The sequence below is a fragment of the Onychomys torridus genome, chromosome 4 (genome assembly GCF_903995425.1).
Source record: "Onychomys torridus chromosome 4, mOncTor1.1, whole genome shotgun sequence".
Taxonomy (NCBI): domain Eukaryota; kingdom Metazoa; phylum Chordata; class Mammalia; order Rodentia; family Cricetidae; genus Onychomys; species Onychomys torridus.
This window is the reverse complement of record NC_050446.1, coordinates 50,708,964-50,734,745: the sequence shown is the minus strand read 5'-3', so window position 1 is coordinate 50,734,745 and position 25,782 is coordinate 50,708,964. Positions and strand designations below refer to the sequence as shown.

General features: G+C 39.8%; 1 protein-coding gene across 4 annotated transcripts in view; it reads left to right on the top strand.

The window, feature by feature from the left end:
- The window catches only part of Chn1 (chimerin 1), a 153,749-nt gene that overhangs the window by 50,876 nt on the left and 77,091 nt on the right, over nucleotides 1-25,782 (top strand). For 2 of the 4 annotated variants that reach the window (XM_036183987.1, XM_036183986.1), the window contains exons 4-5: nucleotides 4,936-4,967; nucleotides 8,231-8,344. In XM_036183987.1, the coding sequence (XP_036039880.1) occupies nucleotides 4,936-4,967; nucleotides 8,231-8,344 (146 nt within the window). Of the gene's footprint in view, nucleotides 1-4,935; nucleotides 4,985-8,230; nucleotides 8,345-25,782 lie in introns of those variants that run through there. The other 2 variants (XM_036183991.1, XM_036183990.1) reach the window with 2 other exon arrangements.

Sequence of the window (25,782 nt, the reverse complement as noted above, 5' to 3'; positions counted from 1 at the left end):
GATAGCTTCTTGGTTGGGGTGGGACTTTGTGTCCACTTCCCCCTCTCAGTGCTGAGATCTTGTCTTGTTTGAACCTGTGCTGGTCTTGTGCATGCTGTAACAGTCTCTGTGAGTTCATATGTGTATCAACTTTGTTGTGTCTGGGAGACACTGCTTTCTTGGAGTCCTCCATACCCCTGGCTCTTAAAACATCTTTCCACTTCCTCTTCTGAATGGATCTCTGAACCTTGAGGGAGGTGTTTGATGATGGCACCCCATTAGGACTGAGTATTCTGAAGTCTCTCTCTGCACATGGTCCAGTTGTGGGTCTCTGTGTTAATTACTATCTATTAAAAGAAGGAGCTTCTCTGTTGAGGGTTGAGCAAGACACTGATCTATGGTTATGGAATGTACTATTAGCTGTTATTTCATTGCTACTTTCCTTTTGCAATATAATATGTGAATGTTAGCTTTTAATCTTAGATTTGTGTGTTTATCTAAATAACCACAGTTTAAACCACTGTTTAAATAGCTAGTAAGGGACCTGGGAGGCCAGATGGGGGCAGGAATCTTCCAAAGAAGGGGAAATAGAATATAGTGTTACAAAGAGATACAGGGAAAACGAGAATAGATTAAATCAGGATGGGAATGGAAGAGTAGGGTAAAGGAGAGGATATGGGAAGGGACAGCTAACACTAAAGACTTTTGAAAAGCCATATGGAAACTTACTACTATAGAAGCTTCCTAAAAGATATGCATATATGAAAGAAATTTAAATTTAAATTGAGTCACCATATAAGGGGAAAAACAATGCTCCAACCAGACAGACATCTTATGCCACCAAGTAAAACCCCTAGTGCCAAGAATGGGCTATATCTAGTTGGGTCATTGGCCAAAGGGATCCTGTAAACTCTCCCAAACATCAAAGGTTGTTGTCACGACTATTGGTTACAACTGAATGATAAGGCTCTATTGCTGAAGATTCCACTTATTTGGATCACTTGAGCTGGTACCCAACTAAAAGCTTCACCTCAACTGACCAGTGTTCATGGTGCTAGAAGGTACTTTGTGTACTATTGGAGGAGAAAAGTAGTCATCATTATTACCTTTGACCTACAACAGTGACTGCATGCAAGATATGCTAGTGTGGTAATGACACACATATGTTATGGGAGTGATGGACTACTTTTTAAAATATAGAATTTAATTTCCCTCCATGATATAGAACCATACCTGATACTGCTGAAGTCCAAGAACCTGAGACCAGACATTTATATTTTTATTCCTTCAGTCGATTAACCAATATTCTCTGAGTTGCTGCTTTCTGCTAGATCCTCAGAATTCAAGTCAGAGCAATATCTGTCTCCCAGAAGAACTTAGAGTCTCCATAGGGAGTGGAGTAGATTAGCCAACAGAACAAATTGGTAGCAGTTCCCATGTATCTTTTTTGTTTGTTTGTTTTTGTTTTTTTATATGTTTGTTTTCTTACTGCCACTTGCAGGGAATTGTGGTAGAGTGCTAAAAGATGATACCAGATATCTACATAGACAAAAATAATAAAATATTTTATATCCTAAGTATAGAGTTCAGACCTTGTCCTTGTAGCCATAGAGGTAAAGATTCTTTCAGCACAAAAACATGATATTAGGTTTAGAGCACTTGGCTGCAATGCAGAAGGTGGATTAGGAAGGAAGATGGACATTTGGAGGCAAAAAGACTGTTTGAGGAGATTGTTGTAGTATTCCTAAGGATGAGTGAAAGGACCTGTAAGCACTGGTTCTGGGAATAGCCAAAAAGGGGCAGAAAGGAATCTATGAAGTACAGGAATATGTATGATATGGTGGACTGAATGAGAGGAAAAAATGACTTTGGGGAACTAGTTATCTCTTGATTTTTTCCTCCTGTCATCGGAATCTAAAGGAAGCAGAGATTTTTCTTTTCCTGCAAAAACATTTAGATGTTTTATAAAACTCAAAAATAAACATATAAATGCTTAAATAAGCATAAATTATTCTTACTATTACATGACATTTAAATTTCCAACTTGATATATTTATAAGTCAACTAATTTGAGATTGTTAATCATTTTTATATTTCTGACTAATCTTTTAATTTGATTATCTGAGTAATGTCTGTAAGTTTGGAGACAATACTTAATATCTTAGATAACCTTAAAACATCTAGATCTTGTTTTAGGAACAGAAAACCTTCCCTGCTTCCTTTGACTCAAAAGATGTGCAGTGAGTTTTATAAGCTGAGAAACTGAAACAAAGACAAACTCAGAAGGGCTTTGAGATAAGAAATAACCTGGCTGCAACTGCAACAGAAATAAAGGCTCCTGAGGCTTATTAGTTCAGAATAATTCTTAGTGGGCAGCTGGAGAGATGGCGCAGAGGTTAAGAGCACTGACTGCTCTTCCAGAGGTCCTCAGTTCAATTCCTAGCACCCACATAGTGGCTCACAACCATCTGTAATGAGATCTGGTGCCCTCTTCTGTGTATATAATAAGTAAATAGAGTTGGGGATTTAGCTCAGTGGTAGAGCACTTGCCTAGCAAGTGCAAGGCCCTGGGTTCGATCCTCAGCTCAAAAAAAAAAAAAAAAAAAAAAAAAAAAATCACATACAAAAAATAATCAGTAAATAAATCTTTAAAAAAAAAGAATAATTCTTAGGAAAAAGTAGAATCATGACTTCTATGAAAAAATGAAAACATGTTAAAAAACAACTTAACTAGTAAGATAGGAAACAACCAGCAGAAAAGCTCATTACCATGGGAGGAAAAAAATATGTATCAGAAAGATAAAACTGTCAATTTCCTGTAGAATGTAATTTGGGAAAGAAATGTAGTATGTTATTACCATAATTCTACAGTTGAGAGAATTTGAAGAAGCCTCAGAGATAGTGTACTGGGTTAGATTCTGAGAGATCGTTATGGTGTGCCCTTGAGGATACATGACTTTGTCACCTAAACAGATTTCTTGCTATAATGGCAATAAATGTCTCACATTTGTTAGAAACAGTACTAGGTTTGGATGACCAGTGAATAGGAAATCCAGACTTGGCAGCTAGGTTTGGTGCAGAACTACAGGAAATCACTTAATAGGCTTTTGAACTATCATTTAACCAAAATTGACTGAGGCAGCATCAAACAGGCCAAAGGAGGGTCTTTTGGGCTATGCATAAGAATCACAGTATTAACTTGGTCTCTACCATTTGAACAGGTAGTATCTTCAATAACAAGTGTAACTAACTTCCATGATACTCTGTTTCCTCTTGTACTATATAGTCCAGCACCCCCACTACTTGGTACCTCTCCAAAGGAAATGAATTCATTATGTTGAGGACGTATCTGCACTCTGATGTTTTGCTGTATTAGTCACAATGGCTAGTCAGTGAGTGAGTGGGTAAAGAAAATGCACATATACATGATGAAATACTATATTCCACACCAAACACAGCCTTTAAAAGAAGCAAGTCCTTTTAGACGCAGCATTGCGGAGGACATTATACTAGGTGAAATAAGCCTGGCACAGAAAGTCAAGCATTCATTATCACACTCAAGCATCCAGACCGCTCAGCTCAGAACTACATGTAGGTAGTAGTTACTAGATGCTGGGTGGGTGCCGACTGGACAGATGTTGGTTAAAGAATACAGCTTTCAGTTAAAATGGGGGAATGCTTCAAGAGTACAGATCTGAAATATGTGAGGTAATGCACATGAATTACTTTAGCCATTCCACAATGCACACATGTATCACTACATGATGTTATACATCACAATATACACACATATATTAGTTATATAATATATATATTTTCATCAGTTAAAAATCATGAAAAATAAGTTAAAAACTGGGATTGATAAGACTTACAAAGACAGAGTAGAATTATTCTTAATTTACTGTGAAGAGTAAATGATCTTTACATGTAACTAAAACATGGCAGCTAGCAGGAATTCCCTAGAACCAGACACTTCCTAGGAAAAAGACTTTTCTGTTGCTGTGATTTTACAGTTAGAGCTAGGTTGTCATTCAGGACTCAACTCAACTGTCGTCTCAGAATGGCCTTTTCTGACCACAGGTTTACAGCTAACACATTTGCCCTCTGGTTACTGTCATTAGGCCATCTGCTACTCCTGGACTTCCTGTACTTTTTCTCCTTGCTTAAAAAACTAACAAACAACAACAAAACTGTTTGAGTGTTCGTTCCTCACCTTTATAATGTATTTTCAAAACGGGACAGTTTGGGTTTTAATTCAGTGATATGTCCCTGCATATAAAAAATTATGGGGCTGACAAGCCTGATGACCTGAGTCCAAGCCCTGAGACCCACGTGGTGGAAGGAGAACCAACTCGTGCACGTGGTCCTCTGACCTCCACCCCATGGTGTAGCATTCACCGTGCCCCCCCCCCCCCACATGCACAAATAATTTTCTTAGAAAAAGGGAAATGCCTGCTCCATGTTGTCTTCAGTAGTTCTTGAATGAGTTGGGCAAATCCCCCCATCTACCTATCTACGCACTCGGAACTCCTCAGAATCCACGCTTCTGGACGTGTGACATGCAGGAGTGCTATCAAGAGACAATGGGAAAATGCGGAGTGATGGGGAGGGAGAGGACGGGGACGGGGATAAAAAGCCAGTCTGTGGTGACACTGTTAGGACATTAAGTTTTGTGGATATTTTACTCTTTGAATAAAGTGATCATCTTTTCTAATTCATCACAATCTAGAAACTTGCTCTGTTTACTCAGACAGCATGGGGCATCAGAAACAGGTCTAGAGAGATGAAACAACTAATCCAGTTAATTAATAAACTTACAGCCGTCTTCTGCCTGTTAACATTACTCAGATTCTTTTTCTTGGTATGTGCTTTAGTTTATCATGTGAAAATGTGTTGACTTACATTTTGTGCATCTGGATATTCATAAGTATTCATTGTTCTTCTTCTTTTCTGTAGGTAGAAAACAGACCAAAGTATTACGGAAGAGAGTAAGTATGGATTGCAGGTTTGTATATGTAAAAGATATAGGTAATTATGCTTTTGGTAAAAATACAGGATGAAAGAAATATTCTAGTTTGGTGGTGGAATTAAATTCTCTTTATCTGATTACAGGTATAATTCTCACTGGTCTAAAAATAGGAAAATAAAAACAACTATAAAAAGAAAATACTATGATAAAATAAATGTGCAAAAATGTTAAAGAAGCAAGAAGAAAGCCATATAAATACATACTCCTAGATCGATGTCAAGAAAGTATATATATTTATGTACTAGACATAATAAAACATGCAGCTAGATTCAATGGGATTGAGCAGTTTATTTTATATTGTCCCCCTTTCTTCTACTTTTCAATATTATGTAGTGTCATACCAGAAAAAAGTGATTCATGTTACCTAGAGGCATATTAAAATTTTTATATACTGCCTTCTGAGGATATTTTCATAATGTTAGTTCATCATTGTACTTCTTTTATGTTTTCATGTTATTTACTTAAGATAGCATCACTGTGGAGCCCAGCTTCCTTTTGTGGTGGAGCTACAGGCATGTGCCAATGCATCTGTCTCCTCTCAGGTTTACAAAGTTTACATCTTGTGCATACAGATTTGTAGCTTGAGTTTTCTGCTTAATATTGGTAATGAGCATTATAAAATTTTTAAAATTGACTTTTAGTTTTAGTTCTATGGTTGGGCAGCAGGCTATAGGGAAAATTATTTAAAGTGCTGTTTCAATGTCCAAGGGCTTCATTTTTCTGATTATTGAGAAATAGAAATATAGCACTTTTAAGAAAAGAGTAAAAATCACCTATAATCCTTACCATTCCCAATTATTTCATTGCTACTTCATAACTGTAATTTTGCTGCTGTTATGAATCGTAATGTCTTAGGCAAGCCCTGTGAAAGGATCATTTGACCCCCAAAGGGTCGCTGCCCACAGTTGAGAACCACTGCCCCAGATAAAAACCTTTGTTTTTCATTGAGATAATATCAAATGACAATGTATACAGCAATTATTTCTGCATTACTCAGAATTGCAGGTGTGTTTTTGAGTCTTGGAATGGTCCGTAGGCAGCCTGCCTGGGAGCTGAGGGGAGAGTGACTCCATAGCTGAGAACCAGTCTTGCCAGGCTTCAGAGTTACTCAATTGCCCTTCTGATTGAGGTTCTCATCAGGAGTACTAGATACAAAAACGTATCTGATTTTAGATCGGGGATTGATGGAGAAGGGAGGCTTAATCTCTAGTACTAATAGTTACTCTCAGAAACCTCTCACGGTTTTAAAGGGATACATATAGTAGATCAATTGGTATGAATTCGTTTAAAGTTCTTTAAATTTCATTGTTAAGGTGTGTTCCAAAATTTGAATTTGATTGCCTTTTAAGGCAATTGATCTTTGTTTTAAACAGCTAGTACATTTTGCCAACTTTATTCCCTGATGGCATGGCACATACAAAGTACAGACTTCTGGAGGGTGTCACATCAGGAATGGGTTGCCATCTTAACTGCAGCAGATAAAGTATATTGCCCATGAACCTAGTTGTAAAAGATTGAGAAATTCAGGAAGATGGAAAATCCAGGAGACCAATTAGAGCATTTCTGGGTGATGTGATTTAAACATAATTGTCATGAACAATTTTAAGACTTGAGCCAAACCTACAAGGAAAAACTTCAGAGAGTTGTCAATTACCCCAAAGCAAACTTCCTGGGCTATTAAGGTGTCAGTGAAGAACCTTTAAAATTTAATCGAAAGTCAAGTGACTATTGTCCTTTTATGCTGTAGAAGCTGTGATGTTTCTTTTTTGTTTGTTTGTTTGTTTTTTGTTTTTGAGACAGAGTTTCTCTGTGTAGCTTTGGAGCCTGTCTTGGATCTCTCTCTGTAAACCAGGCTGGTCTGGAACTCATAGAGATCCACCTGCCTCTACCTCCTGAGTGCTGGGATTAACAGCGTGTGCCACCACCACCTGGCCTGTGATTTTTTTTTTTTTAAAGCAGTGAGTTAGCTGTGAGGAGAAACTTATACTGCCATCCTCTTCTGTGATGCCTGAGCCTTTGAGATAAACTCAACAGGTAGATCACAGCAGACAGTGTAAACATGTGGTTGGTAAAAGGCAAACAAGGCTATAACAGAAAAGTAGTGAATACCCAGTGGAATGTCAGAGTTTGTATTTTAATATTTATTATTTAGTTAGTTTTTAATAATTTAAAATGTCCTTTGGGACATTGTGGGTCATTTAGGGAAGAATAGATGGGTTTTAGGAAATGTGATTTTTTTTTTCCTTCCTTAGGAGAATGAATGGGAGAGACAAGCAAGTTTGTGTGTGGCAAGGTGTTACCTTTATATATCCTCTTCTGCATGATACTTAGTCTCCAGCGGTGGGGGAGCCTGCTGGGATTCAGGCCCTTTTGGATTGTCCTTAGGTAGATAAAGAGAGCTCAGAAAGACTTTTCCTGCCACTGCTGCATGTCTTGTGCTGTCAGAAGATTGCATACTAAAGCAGCACATCCGGGGTGGCGTGGCCTGGAGTCCTGTAAACAGTCTGAGTTCCTAAAGGACATGCTGTATGAATTGACAAATTGCAAATCCTCATACAGGTGTCAAATGGTTCCGTATTTTAGATATCTGCTACCACTGCCACTTTTACTTTCTCAGTGTTCTATATCAGGTTGTTGTAAATGAATCTTTGCAGAAAAGATGCATTCATTATTTGTGTTTATTCTTGCTTTTTTTCCTTTGTTAATGAATGATAGGGTTTGGACAGGAAGCCAAGGCTTGTGCTACACTCTTTGCTTGTGGTCTGAGTATTCAGCAATGCACATTATGCATATTATTGGGTGATCATGCCAATTAAAGACAACCCTGGAAAGTTGCCAGCATGGACTTCCAGCCAGAAGCTTGGATCACAATACCGACTGGGCAGAAGAAATGAGATAAATTCTGTGTATTATTTGTTAGCAAGCCCATATGGTTACATGAGAAAGGTCTGTCCTCTTAGGCAAGGTGGTGGATCCTGCCTTCAATGGATGTGGATTTTATTCCAAGTTGGGAAGTAGACTCAGTAGCTGCTTTGGTGCTGTTCTTATCTCAGAGAAGCTGGCCAGGGCCAGGCTGAGGGAAACACAGCACAGTTAAAGCCAAGTGCTTTCTTTCCTCCCTCGGTGTGGCTGAGACCAGCAGGTGAGGGCAGGGGCTGTGTTTTGTCCTGTTGCACTGAAGAACTGTGGAGAGCCGGCTCTCTGATTGGCTTTGTTCCATAGGTTTCATGGCATGATCTCTAGAGAAGAGACTGACCAGCTCTTGAGTGTGGCTGAGGGGAGCTACCTCATCCGGGAGAGCCAGCGGCAGCCGGGAACATACACTTTGGCTTTAAGGTTGGTCATGGACCTGAAATTATAACTGTGCTTTATTTTAGACCCTCTTAATAGAGGGCTTTAAATTTAAAGACAGCAAGTAATTGAATTGGTTCTTGTTGTCTTGGGGGCCTAATTACAATTTTTATAGTGTTGAGACCCTTTAGAAATTCTTCGTGAATGGTAGCCCTTGATGACTAAGGGTTCCGACACTTTAAAGCGTGTTTGATGAAGCTGCTTCCTTCCATCATTCCCTTGCTCTCTGACTTGCTGTGTCTGCTTCCATCTGTTTCTCGAATAAGGAAAGACACTAAAAGAAAGTTCTTTGTAACTGATGAACCTAAAACCAGTGTCATTTCTTAAGTTGAACTTTGGTTGAAGTAGTTTTTCTTGGGAACTCATGGCTCTTCCCTGCGATTGGATTTTATCTAATGTTTTGGCTGTTCTTAGCTAATGGTGTGGTGCCTAGAAACAAGTATTTCCATTAGCATTACACTCAAACCAATCATAGGAACAGCAGTGCTGTAGCATCACTGTCCACTGGGCTTACCCTGTGCCAGGCTTCTAAGTGTACTTAGTCTTCAAGACAGCTCTCTCTAGTATTACTGTTTTCACTGTACAGTTGAAACAGAGGCCTGGAGGTCGGCTGACATGGCCAGCCACAGTCACACGTACAATAAGTGGTGCTAGTATTTTAAGCCAGTCAGACTTAAAGTGTGCTTTTAAATGCTGTGCTCTTGCCTGCCCAAAGGCTTAGAATAATTACGTGTCTTTGTCCAATTCCTCAAGGGTCAGTTCTCTTTGAAAAGACTGGCGAGCAGCTGTAACTTCTTAGGAAGTGGTGCAGAAATCATAGATACTGAGAGGATAGAGAGGTGGCAGAGCTTTAGCCTGACTCCTCCTTCAGCTACCCTGCCTCTGGTAGTGAGCATGGAATCCATTCTTGTCCTAAACAGGATCAATGAGTCTTCCTGATAACTTGACTGATACAATTTAGTATTATTTCAAGTAGAGTTCTGAGCCGTCTGTGTTCTTGGAAAGAAGAGTTTTCACAGTGCTTGTGGAACTTTGCCTTTTGTTACAAATTATGACATATAAATCCCCCTTCAGTTACTTAACTGTGTTGCTTATTAATTTTGATTGTGGTATATAGGGGAAAATATCTATTTCGGCAACCCAAATATCTTGATTTTCCTACCAATTTTATTAGAAGACTGATTTGGAGAAAAATCACAGAATTACTTGTTTATTTTTCCTATTTTTTGGTTTTGTTTCTACTGTCTCTGCTTTGGGGGAGCCTCAAACACAGGGCCTGTGCATGTCGGGGACATTGCTCAGTGGCATCTGCAGTCTTTGAGGTCAGTTTCTTTGTCCTTCTATCCTTTAACTTTATACCAGAAATCGGCATCACTGCATCTCCCCTTTGGGGCAGTCATGTAATTGTCTAGGACAAATGAGCCTTGGTGTAACAGCTGATGGGCCAGGGGCTCTTGAAGGAGGAAGAACAAAGTCCTGCTCCCTCTGCTACAGTTTTCTTACTTTTCTCCACGACCATGTGGAAGTTGTAGGACTTGAGTATCTGGAACTCAGTTCTGCCTCTCATCTTAAGATGCAGTCACTGTGTAGTTTTCCCTGGTTCACACCATCAAACAGTCAAGGAGCACACCCCCAGACTGCCAAAGGTCTTCCTGTTCCTCACTGTCTTGCCCTGGCATTCTATTTATTTCCCATCCATGGAGATTGGAGAATAGTTGAACATTAGTTTGAAGGGAGTGGTGGATTGTTTTTTGTTTTCTTTGCTTTTCTGTTCTGTTCTGTTCTGTTCTGTTTTTCTTGACAGGGTTTCTCTGTGTAGCCCTGACTGTCCTGGAACTTACTCTATAGACCAGACTGACCTTAAGCTCAGAGATCCATCTGCCTCTGCCTCCCAGGTGCTGAGATTAAAGGTGTGTACCACCACACCAGGAGTGTTTTTAATTCAAGGTCTGTGAGAACCTATAGTCTATCTTTGTTATTGAAAAATCACTACATGATTCTTGGAAACACTGAGTAAAGAAAGCGGTGGGGGAGGGTAGGAAAAGGAATTTATGAGGATGTATTTTGAGTAATTTATGCATTGAAATATAACAGTCTTCACATTTAAACTAGATGTATGGCAGGGGAATGTTAAGAATATGAAATACAAGTTGTATTGAAATGTGTTATTGTTATTATTACCTCATACTCCCATTGCAGCTGATAATTCTCCCAATTCATATCAGTTTGTTTTTAACATGGTGTACAGTCTATTTGTGGTAAGCAGCTTGTCTAGTTCATCACCATCTGTGTTCATTGTACATTTGTTGTGTTGGCCAAGGGCTCTCTATAAAGAAGTAAATCTTAAACCTCAGGGTCCTCAGTAGATATCAAGACCAGTATGTCCCAAACCGAGTTCATTGCTTGCCTTCCACATATCCTATGTCTCCATTCCCCTTATTAGCTGGCAACACTGTTATCCAGTCTGTTCTTACAGGAACCAAGAAGTTGTTTTGTGTTTCTCCCTGGTTTTAGATCCTTGCAGCATCCATTTGCTCCTACCCTCCCTTAGAGCACACACTAAATCTTAGAGCAAGTATATAGTTTGCTGTTAAAGTCAGTTCATTATTTTTAATATAAACTTCAAAAGTTTACTTTGGTTTTATAGTTTTCCTTTAGTGCTCTGGCTTCATATCTTCTCTAGTTCATATCTTTTCGTAGATCTCCAAAGCTTTAGATAGTGTACCATATTACCTAGTAATTAAGAGAAGTTTTCATTTGTCTATTTCATATAGCCAAAACAGTCTTATCTCTTGGGTGTTTTTAAAAGTTTCCTTTTCAATTTTATGCAATTTCTTGGATTGGTAAATGTGTGAGGATCTCCTGAGGCCAGCTTTGTCTCCATAAATGATCATCCTGAAATCTCTCATAGTTGTCAGGAGTAAAAGCTGGCTGGGAAGACTGAGGCAGAAGGATTACTCTGGTCCAGTAGTTCAAAGTCAGCCTGGCCAATAAAGTAGAGCCTAGTCTCAAAAAAGAAAAGAAAGAAGATGAGTGATTAGTAAGATTGTGGAGGTGACAGGACACAGGACTGAGAAAACATTGCTCCCTTTCATTGGCGTCTCTTGTACTTCCTTCACCGATGGTCTCTGTGCACTGTAGAGTGTCAGGGTAGTGTCCAAATGCTTCCATGCCGGTAGTTGCCTGCAGTCCAAAAGAGGAGACATGATTCAGTTGGTTCATAGTGTGCAGATGAGGAGAATGTGCTGTTTAGGACACTTACTGTCACCTACCTCTGGTTCCCAGTAATTTGGAGGTTTCCTGGGAATTGATTTGACATTTGTATTAATTACAGCTTAAGGAAATAGACATGAATAATTGAATGTAATTTAAGAGATTCAGCTGAAAACATGTTTTTCTTATGGTTTTCATAGTTTTAAGACATTTTTTTCTCAGTGCTGTGAATCAAACCTAGGGCTTCATGCTGACCACTGAAATACCCTATCAATTTAAGAATTGATTTATATATGTCTATATATATATATATTTGAATTTTATGTACATTGGTGTTTTGCCTGCATGTATTCCAGATCTTGGAATTACAGACAGCTGTGAGCTTCCACGTGAGTGCTGGGAACCAAACCCAGGCCCTCTAGAAGAGCAGTTAATGCTCTTAAACCACTGAACTTCTTGCCAGCCCCTTAGGAACTAATTTTTAAAACACATACTTCACTGGTCAGGGGAGATTCCTCAGTTGTCAAACACCTAGGTTAGTGTGGTTTGCACTGAATTCCAGGCCACCAGGTGCTATATATTGAGACCTTGTCTGACACGCACACACGCAGCTTGGTAACACTCTTATAACCCCAGCACTGGGAAGACAGAGACAGGTAGATTCCTGGGGCTCTCTGGGGCAATCAGCTGAGTCTGCTTGGTGACCAGGCCAGGGAGAGATCCTGTCTCAAAGAAAGTTGGTGGCACCAAGGGAACAACTTCTAAGGTTGTCCCCTAGCACACAGAAAGACACAAAAATACACCATAAGCCTTTTATCTCTCTAGAAGAAAACTTGTCAGGTTCAGTTTGAACATTTCCTATTGGGCAGTCTTTCAGTTCCCTGGTCTCGCACAAGCTTTCCAGGCATTCTATCAGTGAGCAGCTCCCTGCCCTACTCTGCTATTTCTGTCTGTTGTTTAACCTGTCCTACTGAGTCTGTCATTTCAAGTGCTGTATTATTTGAGATCTCCATCCACATCTTGACAACAGTGACAAAAGAGGTATAGAAAAGTACGGGAAAGCTAATAAGAGTAATCATACGAAGTTTTCTCTTTGCTGTCACTGTACCTGATAAAATCTCAACGGTTTATGGGTATATGTACAGCTGCAACCTGTTTACCACTCTGGAGGCAGTGAAGTCTGGGAGAACGGAGCCTAAAAAATAAAATGGACTGAAGTCTCATGTAGTAGCCAACTTTACAGAACATCAGACAGTTTATATCCTAAGGGTTAAGAAAGGTCACCTGAGTATATAATCACAAGAACAAGCTGCATGTAGCCAAAGCATGTTTTTCCTTAGAGGCATATAAACAAATAACAATATCTCGTTGTAATGAGGAATCTGAAGTGTACTCACTGTTATCTACTATACTTGGGAGGGTCACAAAGCACATTCCAAGAACAGTTCCAGCCAGGCAGTGAGGGCGCACGCCTGTAATTCCAGTATTCAGGAGACAGAGGCAGGTGGGTCTCTGTGAGTTCAAGGACAGTCAGAGTTGTTACACAGAGAAACCCTGTCTCCAAAAACCATGCAACAACAACAACAAAAGAACAATTCCCTGTTGTTGAAGAAACTGGGGTCATAAGACTCTTGTTTTCTTGGAATTTTCTCACAAGCACCCAGAATTCTCCTCATACAACTCCAGTCTTGGACCATGTTCCAACAGCAACACACTTAAACTTTTTTTTTTTTAAACTTGTCTTTTATCTGAAAAATTCTGTTTTTATTGAAATTGGGTAAATGTGAGAAGCTATTTGTAACTCAACAAATATATTACTAACATTTTTATGCTAATAACTATTTACTTTCTTACCCCAAGTAACTGAAATGTGCACACAGGTAAAATCACTGCTGAACATTGTATTCTTGCTGTTGTTCCTCTGAGCCATTTAATTCAGGGCACACTTGCCTGGACTCTGTCCAGACAACAACAACAACAACAAAACCCTAAGAAACATATAACAATGTCACAGATTTAACCTGACACAGGACTAACCCTGTGTATGACAGTCACTGGGTTTCTGTTAATGTGGGTTCCCTTTTACATAACGAATGCCCTTTTAGCAGTAGCTTTAGCTTCTAAATTTAATTTTTATTTAGAAGAAAAATCTTAAGTATATGTTTACAATAGTCAGGGAATAAAGCCAAATGAATCATTTAAAGCAATAGCCACTTGAACAGGAACCTTAATGAATAGATTGAAAAATAAAAGGAAGATCAGAGAAATTAAGAAGTTAAGATTTTAAAAGTCTAGCACAAAATATTGGCTCTCCCTGCTAGAACTTTGCAAGTGAAATGATATCGTACATTTAGAGTCTGACAGACTGGACTCTTGTTGTCATATATATATATAACATTTGAATCTTGAGTTTCTGGTTTAAACAAGTATAACAGGCTTGGTATTTTTCAGAAGAGGTCATTTTAAAGTCTGTTATCCCTCTTTGCAGAATTTTGTTCTCTATCAGTTGAGATGCTTTTACCTATAAGTATCTGATACTCAAAATCAGCAAGCTCTACTGGCTTAAATGTGAAATGATTTAAGGAGATACCATTAATGCTACAGATGTGTAATGGTGGCTGAAATGTCAGTACACGTGTGATGAAACAAAGGACTTGTGATCTTCTGTTGCTGTTAATGGATAATGAGCTTCACTATAGGTCAAGTTTCACCTGGGATCAAAATGTAGCTGCCATGGCAGTTATGTGCTTCCCTTTTATCACCAATGGGAGGACATCAAGGAGCCTTGCCTATATTATGCAGTGAGCAAGCTTCCCTCAAGGATGTCTGAGATGAGTGCAGGTGAAGCCTTCCCACCCCTGGAGCGTCTGCAGGGAAGTACAGGTAGGCACCGAGTGCTTGTCTAACTAGTACCTGGTACTGTGTCCTGCAGCCAGCCTCTTCTGGAAGAGGACGCTTGTAGGGAGCTGAGGGAGCACATACATGTGTTTTCTTTTCTTGTTTTAAATAGGAAGAGGCTGCAGGAGGGGAGGAGGAATGGATACCAGTAGGTACAGCTTGGTAGGCTATAGCATTAAGGGAGTTTCCTTGTTAGGCCCTAAGGATTGACCCAGGGTATAATTCTCAAAACTTATAGTCCCCAGGGCTGGGGGCATGGCCCCATCTGTAATGGTGGACAAACATGGGGGCCTGAGTTTGGATGCTCTGAAACCATGTAAGAAGTGGGGCACAGCAGATATATCTTAAGCTGGCACTGTCTGGAGCTAGGCAGATCTGGGGCATACTGCCAGCCCGTGTAGCTGAACTGACAGGCTCCATTCAGCGAGGGAAGAAAGAAGACATTTCAGGCAGTTCATAGTAGCCCATGACTCCAGCTCCAGAGAGATAGGATGACTCTGGCCTCCATGGACATCCACACACATGTGTGCATACCCACACACAGACATAGACATACAAATAATTTAAATTTTCTTAAAGGAAAAAGGTGGAAAACTGTGGAAATGAGCACTTGGGGAAGAAGGACGTGGCCGTGACACTAATGTATACAACAGCGTGGAGTATTTGGTATGTGGAGGCTGATGGGGGCTTAGGGATACAGGAAATTCAGCAGTAAAAACCAGATGCCTGATAGCTCACACTGAGAATGTATTTTTCCTGTAAGAAATGGTGGCCACTGAAGATGTCTTATGGAAACCTTACACTTGTAGTTTAATCAAAGCAATAAGAATGTTGAGTGATTGGGAAGCAGAGGCAAACAGATATCTGTGCATTCAAGGCCAGCCTGGTCTACAGAGTGGGTTCCAAGACAGTTAGGGCTCCACAGAGAAACCTGTCTTGTGAAAAACCAAAAAAAGAAAAGAAAAGAAAGAACGTTGTGTGGAATGGGCGGTAGTAACTCACCAGAATTACTTTGGGTGTGGGGGAGTTGATGATGCAACCCAGGATTCAGGCCAGGCAACACCATGCCCCAAAGGATGTATATATACATGTGTGGTTTTTGCCTTGCTGGAGATGAAGCCCAGGGTCTAGAAAATTAATTTAGTAAGCAATTTTCCTTTGGTTATGGAGCTCTTTAAAAGGATTTCTTAATAACTTATAGATTTACTTTGAGAAGATGTGTTAGCTCCAAATTTGGCAACTCCAGAAATATTTCTGTTGATCTGAGTCATTTTAGCTTCTCTAAATTGGGAGAAGAACACGATGTCATATGTGCAGGAGTCTTGATAACTCCCCAAACCTGGATTCAGACCTTCCCAGGACAGTTCTGGACATGGGCCAGAAGATGCTCAGACCCACGTCCTTGTCATGTCCTTATTTGTCACGTGCCAAAATAGTAGTATTTGGAAAATTTTTAAATAATGGGAAACAAACCATTATTTATTTCAAACCAAAAAAGCATGTTTGGACAGATTATATTTTCTTTTAAAATACATCACACTTTTTATTTGATAAATTCTGAAGCATATATAGCCTATGTTAATCTGAAAAATAAAATTATACGGAACAGTATGTGTAGCATCATACTACTTATGTAAAATTATGCATCTGTGGTGCATATGTAAGTAGAAAGTTGTCTAAAAGAATGATCACAAAAATATTCAGGGTTTATCTGAGTATTGAACTTAAAAGAAGGTTTTAATTTTGTACCTTTTAAGTTCATTGATTGTGTTTTCACGAACTATGTGTGTGTCATTTTATAATCAAAAAAAAAAATCAATGGGGCTGTTTTTCTTTTTAGAAAAAATGACATTAGTTATAACCTTAAGTAAAAATGAAAGTCAGTATGTCCTAAATATACAAGGATTATAAACAAGCTTATCAACTTGTGTTGGTGGCTGATCAGAAGGAAATTTGGTTGGTAGTAGGGGACAGGCCTGTGTGCGAGGAGCCTTGTCCAGTGCGGCAGTGGTAACCACAGCGTGGAGGTGGTGGGAGCTGCCGTGTGGCCTGCCTGCCACAGCTTCATCATTGGACTTCTTTCTGCAGGACTCCGCAGAGCCTGTGAGGAGTGATGGGACTCTGTCACATGGTCGTTGTCGTGGAGTATACCTGGGGAGACACTTCTCATCGCAGTTTGGTTCAGCTTTTCTCTTGCCTCCATGCTGCCAAGCAATCCTCTGATGTTGCTTCCCATGCAGTTGGTTCACAGGGAGAGAAAACTGTGAATAGACAGTCTGGCTGTTAAGATCCTTGGAGTTAGTTACCATTCTGAGCTAGCAAATTAGTATTAAGGGCTTGAAGCAGGGGAAACAAAGGAGGAGAGTGAAAACAGAGGTTCTCTGTTTGCTGAGGTCGTCTGAAGGCCTCACTTCTCCTGCCCCTTCACTTCTTCTCAGACCCTTGTTTTGGTCAGCCACCAACAAAGAGGACTTGCTGACCTGTCAAGCTGATAGGAAACTAAGATGAGCCAGGAGCTTTTCTTGCTCTCACCAACCTCCCTTCCCCAAAAAAAGGTCTCGGCTTAATCCTGAGTGCTCTGACGTAGCTCCCCTTGGCAGCCAAGCATGGCTCTGGGGCCAATAATTGCAAGATCTTTCTACTCCCCAGGCATATGCATGTCCAGGGACATACTCTGCATACCAGTTCACCCATTCACAGTGTACAATGGAGTAAGTTTTAGACTCACAAAGTTGTGCAGCCTGATTTCAACCATTTTAACTTCTGATGTCTTTCCAGCTTTCTCAGCCCTAGGCAATTAGTAATCTGCTTTTGTTTCCGTAGATGTATGCATCCTGAACATTTCATATAAACAAAATCAAATAATATGTGACATTTAATAGTTGATTTCCTTCCCCTAGCATGATGTTTTCAGGGTTTATCTGTGTCATGGCATGTATCATATTTTATTCCTTTTTCTTATTGACTATTAAAAAATATTCCAGCATCTGAGAAAACCTTCTTTTTGTTCATTTACCAGTTAGAAGACATTTGTATTTGTTCCCACTTTTTTGGCTTCTGTGATTAATGTTGCTATAAATACAACAATCGTGAATAATGGTATGTATACATTTTATGAAGAAATCTGGTTTTGATTTTTTGGATATATTCTTATGAATTAAGTGATTGGGTCACATTATAACTTAAAAACAATGTGAGGGTCTTGGGCATATGCTTCAGTGATTAAAATGTGTATTCAGCAGACAGGAAACTTTAGGTCCATTCCCTCACAACAGCAAAAACAAAAACAAAAGAGCAAGTTTTGAAGGCCTGCCCACTTCTTTTCCAAGGTGATTATGCTATTACAGTTCTACAGCAAAGAAGAAAGGGGAGTCCAGCTTGTCCCTGTCAGAGCTCCGCTGCTGTGTCTTTGAATGTAGGTAGACTGTGTGGAGTGGGATCTTGTCTAATTTTGATTTGTATTTTACTCTGAAACGGCACTTCATTTTTCAAATTTTTATTATTGTCATGGTTTTTATTCACTGATAGTCTGTCTTCAAATTTCATTTCTCTTAAACATGTTTAAGCAATAGATTTAAAATGGAAGCTAGACAGAATTTTGTGAGCCATCTGCAGTGGGTGCTGAGAACTGAACTCCAGTTCTCCAGAATGTGCTCCAGCCTGCTGAGCCATCTCTGCCAGCCCCCAGGTACACTTCCAAACCAACTGACAGAAGTTTGGTTCGGTGATGATTCTCTTAAGTTGTTACTTTGCCAGGGAGAACTAGAATCAGACCTGTGTATCTGTGTGGAAGTGAAGTAGGAAGTCTAAATTCTCTTTGAGACCTTTTCTTTAAAAACAAAACCCTACAAACTTGGCAAATCCAGACATTGTACCAACAAACGTAATCATTTTATAAATATAACTATTCTCCAAATACTGTTGCAGGCATTATAGTGAATATTTGATGTGATGTAACTCTTGGTGGTTCTCAATCTATTTTGTATTGTGACAGCCATAGAAAGAATGCTGTTGGATGGCACCTTAGAGATAAATGCACAAGGCCACAAGGCTGACATGGCCATATGTGCCTGGCCCAAGGACTCCAATAAATCCATCTTGGCTTCCTTGAAGGCTGCATGGATTTAATACCTTGTAACTTGTCACCTCTGTTCATGACAACCAGTTGGAAAATTCAGTTTTATCTATAAAGTAAGTCCATACAGTACACCTAGTGATTTGGGTTTTTTGTTTTGTTTTGTTTTTTCTTTTGTACTTATTAGATAAGAAAACTAAGTCCTAACTGTTGTAGAACAAAAAACTAAGAAACAGAAGTACAGCTTTTTAAAACAACAGCATGACTAATACTGAACATATAATCTATATGTGCAAGGGGATGTGGCACATGAGTAAACTCAGTTTATAAAAAAAAAAATTGGGACTTTTAAAAAATTAATACTTTAAAATGAGTGACACATTATCATCTTTATAAAGCAGAGAGACTATTGTTTAATGCTTTTAAGGATAGTAATTATACCAACTAAATCTCTAAGGCTAAATTTTCACTTCTCCCAGAAGAGAAAGCCAAATTAAGTGTGTTCAGAATTTAATGATTTAAACTAAAATTCTACTGTAAGATCACTTTATGATCATTTGTACAAGAGTAATTTGGTTCTAGGTTTCTGTAAGTTAGTGGTATAGCTTGGGCTTAGCATGAGCCAAGGACTTGGGTTTAAATACTGGCCTCAAAAAAATACATTGTAGATTTGATTAACTAGCCAAAGGAAAACAACAATGGCTCTATATTAAAATAAGAATTTTTGCTTCCATGTCATCTATTATATCATGATGGTAGTGAAAGTGGCAGGTAGACGTGGGAAAGATTTTTCAACCAAGAGAAAAGCATCTATGGCAGTAAATCAGTTACTTCTCTGATACAAACCTCATTCACCTTGTAGAAACAGTGATACTCAGTTATTTGTTTGGTCTCCCAGAAACTGGTCATGCCTATTTTATGTCCCGTATGTAAACTGTGTTCTCATTGAGAATTGTTTGAGGCAGGTCCATCTACCAACAAAGGTAATTTTAGCCTTTGCCTAAGTTTGCACTATTGTCTACCTGGCTATGTAGTTGTGTAACAAACAGCTCGTGCCTGACAAAGGCCATCATTGCCTCGCTTATTTCATTTCGCAGATACTTGGTAGTTTACAGACATGTTCAACCCCACTCTGTGAGCAGCTTTTGGTAAGCTGGTTGGTCACTGGTGAGAGACTAGACAATAAGGTGTAATTTATTGTGGTGTTAGCCTTAAGTGCTGAGAAAATGTTATTAAGCAAGGAATTCCTATGATGTTAATTCATCTTCATATTTCTGATGATTTAGTAGGAGGAATCTATTCTTATTGTGTTATGAAATAATAAAATAGACTGAAATAAAAATAATTGAATTTTGAAATATTAGTTTGTTTTCTAATTAATTGAATCAGAATTCCCGAGAATCACAGTAGCTGTTTGTAAAGGGGATTTTAGATTTTACTGGTACTGAGCACTGGTTGGAGGCTTTTTTCATGTCTAGAAAAAGGATCCAAAGGAACTGGGCAAAGATTATGCTGCTAGTAGGCGTTGACATGGTGTGTACTATGTGTTCTTTTGATCTGATCGCTCACGATAGGTTCAGTTGGTTGCTATGGTTTCATTTCAGTTCCTACAAAGCATCCTGTGCTATTTGAAATAAATGGAAAATAATGCTGTGCAGAATTATTTCTCAAGAATATTTTCAGCTTCTTTTACTTAAGATTACAAATTGTTTGAAGGGAATTTTCTGGATATTAGAATAGGGGTGGCTCACATGACGATAGAATTTAGTAGTCCTGAAGTGTCACAGTTGACAGTGATAAAAGGCTAGCATAATTAACTTAAAAATATAAGCTGTGTTATTAGTGTCATAGCTTTTTAAAATGTTTGTACAGGTTGCCACAAAGGCTTGTAGCAAATGTGTTTTAGAATTCAGCACGTGAATTGTGTGTGTGTCCTTGTCCTTGTCCATATATCTAAACTTAAAGTGGAGTTGCTCAGATTTCACAAACCTCTAAAGTTTTGCTGTAGAGAGGATGAATTATTCCAGTAGCCACATGTTGAGTGTGTGAGTTAAGAATAAAAACTTCTCTCATCTCACGTCAAGAGATGTGGTTAGATACACACAGGAAAGGAAGGATTTTAATTTGTCTTAATGATTGTCTTTTATTTTTCTTAATCTGTACCCAGGTTTTCTGAACTACTCATACAATCTATTTTTAATCTCTTAACAATTGAAATACAAGTATGATTGTTAACAAATGTTCACTGCTGCATAGCAGAGCTCTAGAACTTTTCATCTATGCAGCTGGAACTAGGTACCCATTGAATGACTGTTTTCTCCTCTCTCCTAGCCCCTGCCACCCACCACCTTATCATTCCTTCCGTTGTTTTAGTGTTTGTTGAAATCCTTGCTCAGGTGATTCATGAGTATCTATTGTTTTGGGCTAAACCCAGGTTTGTTCATTGATTGGGCTGTGCTTCTGGAGCTGTATTTTTATGTATTTCGGTTTCTTGGCTTTTGCTCTTGTTTGGGGCAGGGCTACTGCCCCCCCCCCCTCCATGTGTATTTCAGGAACAGCCATTTCTCTCACTCTCTGTGTGCTGGCTGCATACGGAGAGCTTTCATCAGTCAGCTTCTCTAGACATCTGAGAGGCTCTGAAGTTTAGGGGCTTGGATTGGCTTTTTTTTTCAGGGTTTGTGAATATAATCTTTCAGTTGGAGAAATTTCCCCTCTGCTGGTGTTTTGTATGTGTTTACCAGGTTCTGAGGTACACTACAGCCAGATGGTACACCCCATCCTTCATTCTCAGCAGTTTCTGGTCTTCTAATACAGCTGACCTGTATAGCCATGGGTTCTAGACTAAAGTATCCTTCTTCTAATATTGCATTGGTACTGTCATTATGCCCAGAAGAGTACAGTATATGATGTTTACAAAGTTCATTTTATTAGATGTTTCAGTAGCTGGAGATATTTAAAATATATGGAGGATATGATGTGTTTTATGAGACTACTATGCCATTTTATTGAAGGGACCTGCAGCATTTGGTCTCCGTGGGGGTCCTAGAACATTGTGTAACTATCTGCCAGTTCCCGAAGTAAGTCAGCACACAGGTCCTTTGTGCATCTCTCTGAGTAGCAGAATGTTGCATATACACTTGCAGCACTTGCCCTTCTCTGCTTGCTAAGGGAGAAGCCATGATGTGAGCAACCTTGCCCACTCACATTGAGCTGCACTGGACTTGTGGGTGGCACCGCAGGACCTCTTTTGCTGCATCAAGTTTGTCCTTGCTCTCTTTGGCTTCACTGGCCCCCACACTTCCAAACAATGCTGGCCCATTAGCATTCTGAGTCAGGCAAGAGAAAAATGAAACTCTCAGGAAGCTCTGGAAAAGCCCAAATGAATGCATTTTCCTTCTCCTCCTCCCACCCACCCAGAAGCCACAGGCATTGCTGAGCTGTGCCAGCGTGGAGCAGTGCTTGTTGCAGAGGAATTGAATGTAGCCTTTAAATTACTTTCTGAAGATCCCAGATAGGCCCATTAAACATACAATTTCCTTCGACTTAACTCCCCTCCTATGTGTCCTGTAATCCTTGACTCTAGTAGATAGCTAGCTCCCTGTGAGTGTCTCCTGCTGTCTCTTGCTGTAGTCTGTGGTTCTTGCAGTCTGTGTGTCTGTCCTGCCTCATTTGCCATGGTTTTCTGCTCTCATTTGTGATTATTTTGCAAACTCTACAGATTGGCCCTTCCTGCTAAGACTTCAGAATTTTTGCCAGAAATTCCAAAAGCTGTTTCCTGCTGGGATCTTAGTTTCCCTCACAAATCTCCTGACTCAAGTGCTGTGACTATTTAGGAATGGTACCCAGTGTGCAAGGTTACATTTGAGATACTGTTTCATGTTTATGTCTGGTGCTTTTATTGTTACTAAGTTGATTTTCTGAAAAGATCTTAAGGTGTTCTTTAAACACAGCTGAGCAGGAGGTACACATACAGAGAAAGGCTGTGTATGTGTCCCATTGTCTCTAAAAACAAAGTGAGGTCCTCCAGGGGAGCGAGGATGCCTTACTCATCTTCTTGCCGTCTAGGAGATGAGTGCCTGTGATTTGTTCAGTATTGCAGTGGGTCAGGATCGTCACATCCCCAGTACCCCTTAGGACGCAGTTCTCTGCGGGGTGGGGACCAGAGAGCCCTTCCCACTCATTGCTCTTCTCTGACAGCCTCTCCAGTAGACAGAGATTGCTGATGCCTTGTGTTACTCGAAAAGACACACAGCCGAATTATGGGACTTTTGATGACTAATTTAGCCCTGTGGTTTTAAATCTAGGTGGTCAGTGACTCAGAACATGACTCTTAATCACACAGTCCTGGGTTCAAACCCTGATTCTTAGGTTCTCTGTATGACTTTGGGCAGGTTACTTAATCTCCTTAACGCTTAGTTTCCTTTGTTGTAAATGAGGATGTAATAGTAATATTTCATAGAGTTAGAAAGATTGTATGGTGCAATGTACATGTATCCTTGCATCTCACTCAAAATTATTGTTTTCATTGAAACAAACAGATAAACTATAACTTAAACTACAGTCTAAGCCTCTGCCTTTCAGACATTAAGAATCAACAATTGGAAGTCATAGTTACAATAGAAATATCTTGGATTCTTAAATATTTGCCTGTATACATTGAAATCTTGGGGAGGTCCCAATTCTAAACACAAAATTCTTTTATATTGTGTAGACACTGTACACGTGACCTGAAGATAGTTTTATACAGTCTTTTTAGTGTTCTTTTACCTTGTCTGTGCCATGTGAGGTCACATGTAGTATTTCCCACTGTCACATCATGCCAGTACTCAGAAAATGAAGTTTTCGACCGTTCAGATTACTGATTTCAAATTGGAGATGCTGAATGTAGACTCCACTAGAGACAGAAACTTGAAGTTGCATATGCAAGTACAGCTTACTGCCATCACACTTGGAAGTCACGCCTGATGACACTTGAAATTTCATGAGCACAATATCTGTCAGTTAAAGTGAATCTTTATGTTAAACCCTTGGGCATCCAAAAACGAATGTATATGTTCTATGGCTTCATTAATTCATTGTTGTTTTCTTTTGGTTTCTGTATGTGTGTGTGAACGTGCATGTGGATGTCAGGACAACTGTCAGAGTGTGCTCTCTTTCGGCCTTGCTGAGTGAAGCCTGGTCTGTGGCGTTGCTCCTGCTGCTCTGTGCACACTCTACGCTACCTGGCCCGAGAGCTTCTCGGCAGTCTCCTGTCGCTGCCTCCCATGTCACTGTAGGAGTGCTGAGATAACAGATAGGAACCCCCATATTGGGCTTGTTATGTGGGTTCTAGGGATTGAACTCAAGTTGCTAGGTTTTTGTGCAAGCACTTTTCTGGTCTGAGCCACCCTGATGGCCCCTGCTTCTGTCTGTGTGAAATGAAAAGTGTAAAGGCAGCAAACAGTGAGGAGGTTCAGCAGCTAGAGAGCAGGAGAGAAGCTGTGCCAAGAGCAGGCAGAGATTTTGGGAGCTGTTTGGAATGTTTCTGCATCTTACCTATGATGAAAACTCATAGAATTGTACCCTGTCCATAAATATGGGATGCTATATGTAAGTAATGCATTAATAATAGGCATTTAATGAGGAAAATGTAATAATCTGTTGACCATTAGTAGATGGTTGGGACTGAACTTAAAGGTATATAACAAAGCAAATCAAGTTCCAGAACATGGCCTAAAAACCGGAAGTAAATGAGAAATGGCTATTGTTGGCTAAGTAAAACAAAGAATCCATTTGTTCCTGCAAAGGAACACCCAGTAAGCCCTAGTGGAGTCTACTTAATATAGTCTTAAAACATTAAAACAATTTTTCCCTACATTATAGTATGTTTAAAAATATCAGGTTATTGGTTCCATTGTCGTCAGAGAGGCACCATCCAGCAACTGATGGAGACAGATGCAGAGACCCACAGCCAAACATTGGGTGGAGTTCAGGGATCCTGCAGAAGAGGAGGAGGAGAAAGGAGTGTAGGGGCCAGAAAGGTCAAGAACATCATGGAAAGATTCACACAATCAACTAACCTGGGCTAGTAGGCTGAACTGACGACCAGGAAGCCTGCATGGGGCTGACCTAGACACTCTGCATATATGTTATGGTTGTGTAGCTTGATCCTCTTGTAGGACTCCCAACAGTGGGAGCAGGGGCTGTCTCCGACTCTTTTACTGGCTTTGGGATCATACTCCTCATACTGGGTCACCTTGCCCAGCCTTAATACATGGGGAGGTGCTTAGTCTTACTGAAACTCGATATGCCATGTTTTGTTGATACTCAAGGGAGACCTACCCTTTCCTGGGTGGAGACAGAAAAGGAGGGGATTTGGGGATAGAAATGAGAGGGGAGGATGGGGGGAGGCTTTGGCAGGGATGTAAAATGAGAAGATGAATTAAAAAAATAGGAGGTTATGAGAAAAACACAACTGATAACCTACAAAGAGGATTTTGGAAGTATAAGATCCATGAACTAAGTGTTCAGTAGCTTGGGTACAGAGGAGATCGGAGAAAGGCAACTGTCTTAGTTAATTTTCTTGGGGCTGTGAAAAAATGCCCTGGCAAGAGCAACTGAAGGAGAAAAGGCCTGTCCTGACAGGGAAGGCAGGGGAGCAGGAGCTTGAAGCAGGCATTCACAGTGTTTCCACAACCAGGTATGGAGATGGGTGCACACTGCTGCTCAGCTCCCCTTCTTCACTACCCAGTCTGGGATCCCACAGGGAGTGTCACCACCCATAATGGATGGCTCTTCCCCTCCCCCCAATGAACAGTCAAGATAATCCACCACCGGCATGCTCAGAGTCCATCCTTAGGTGATTCCTAGATCCTGTCAAGTTGATAGCACTCACCATCACATCAGACCAGTGCTTTACAATAGCCTCTGGGGAGTTTCTGTTTTCACTTACCAGAATAATCCATTAATGAACCTAGATCATCAAGAAAAATACTAAATTGTAGTCCATATGTAATACTTAGAGTATATAATTTATATGGGAATTATTTCACAATAGCATTGCACTGTATAAAGGAATTAAGAATCTGAGAGCCTATAAATGTGTAGGCTTATGTTTGTACACACATACTTACATAAGGGTATAAAAGAACTCTCCAAAGACATTCATGTGGATAACTCTGATTTCTTTATTATTATTATTATGATGATGATGATGATGTGTTTTAATTTTATACATCATCCATGGGTTCCCCTGTCC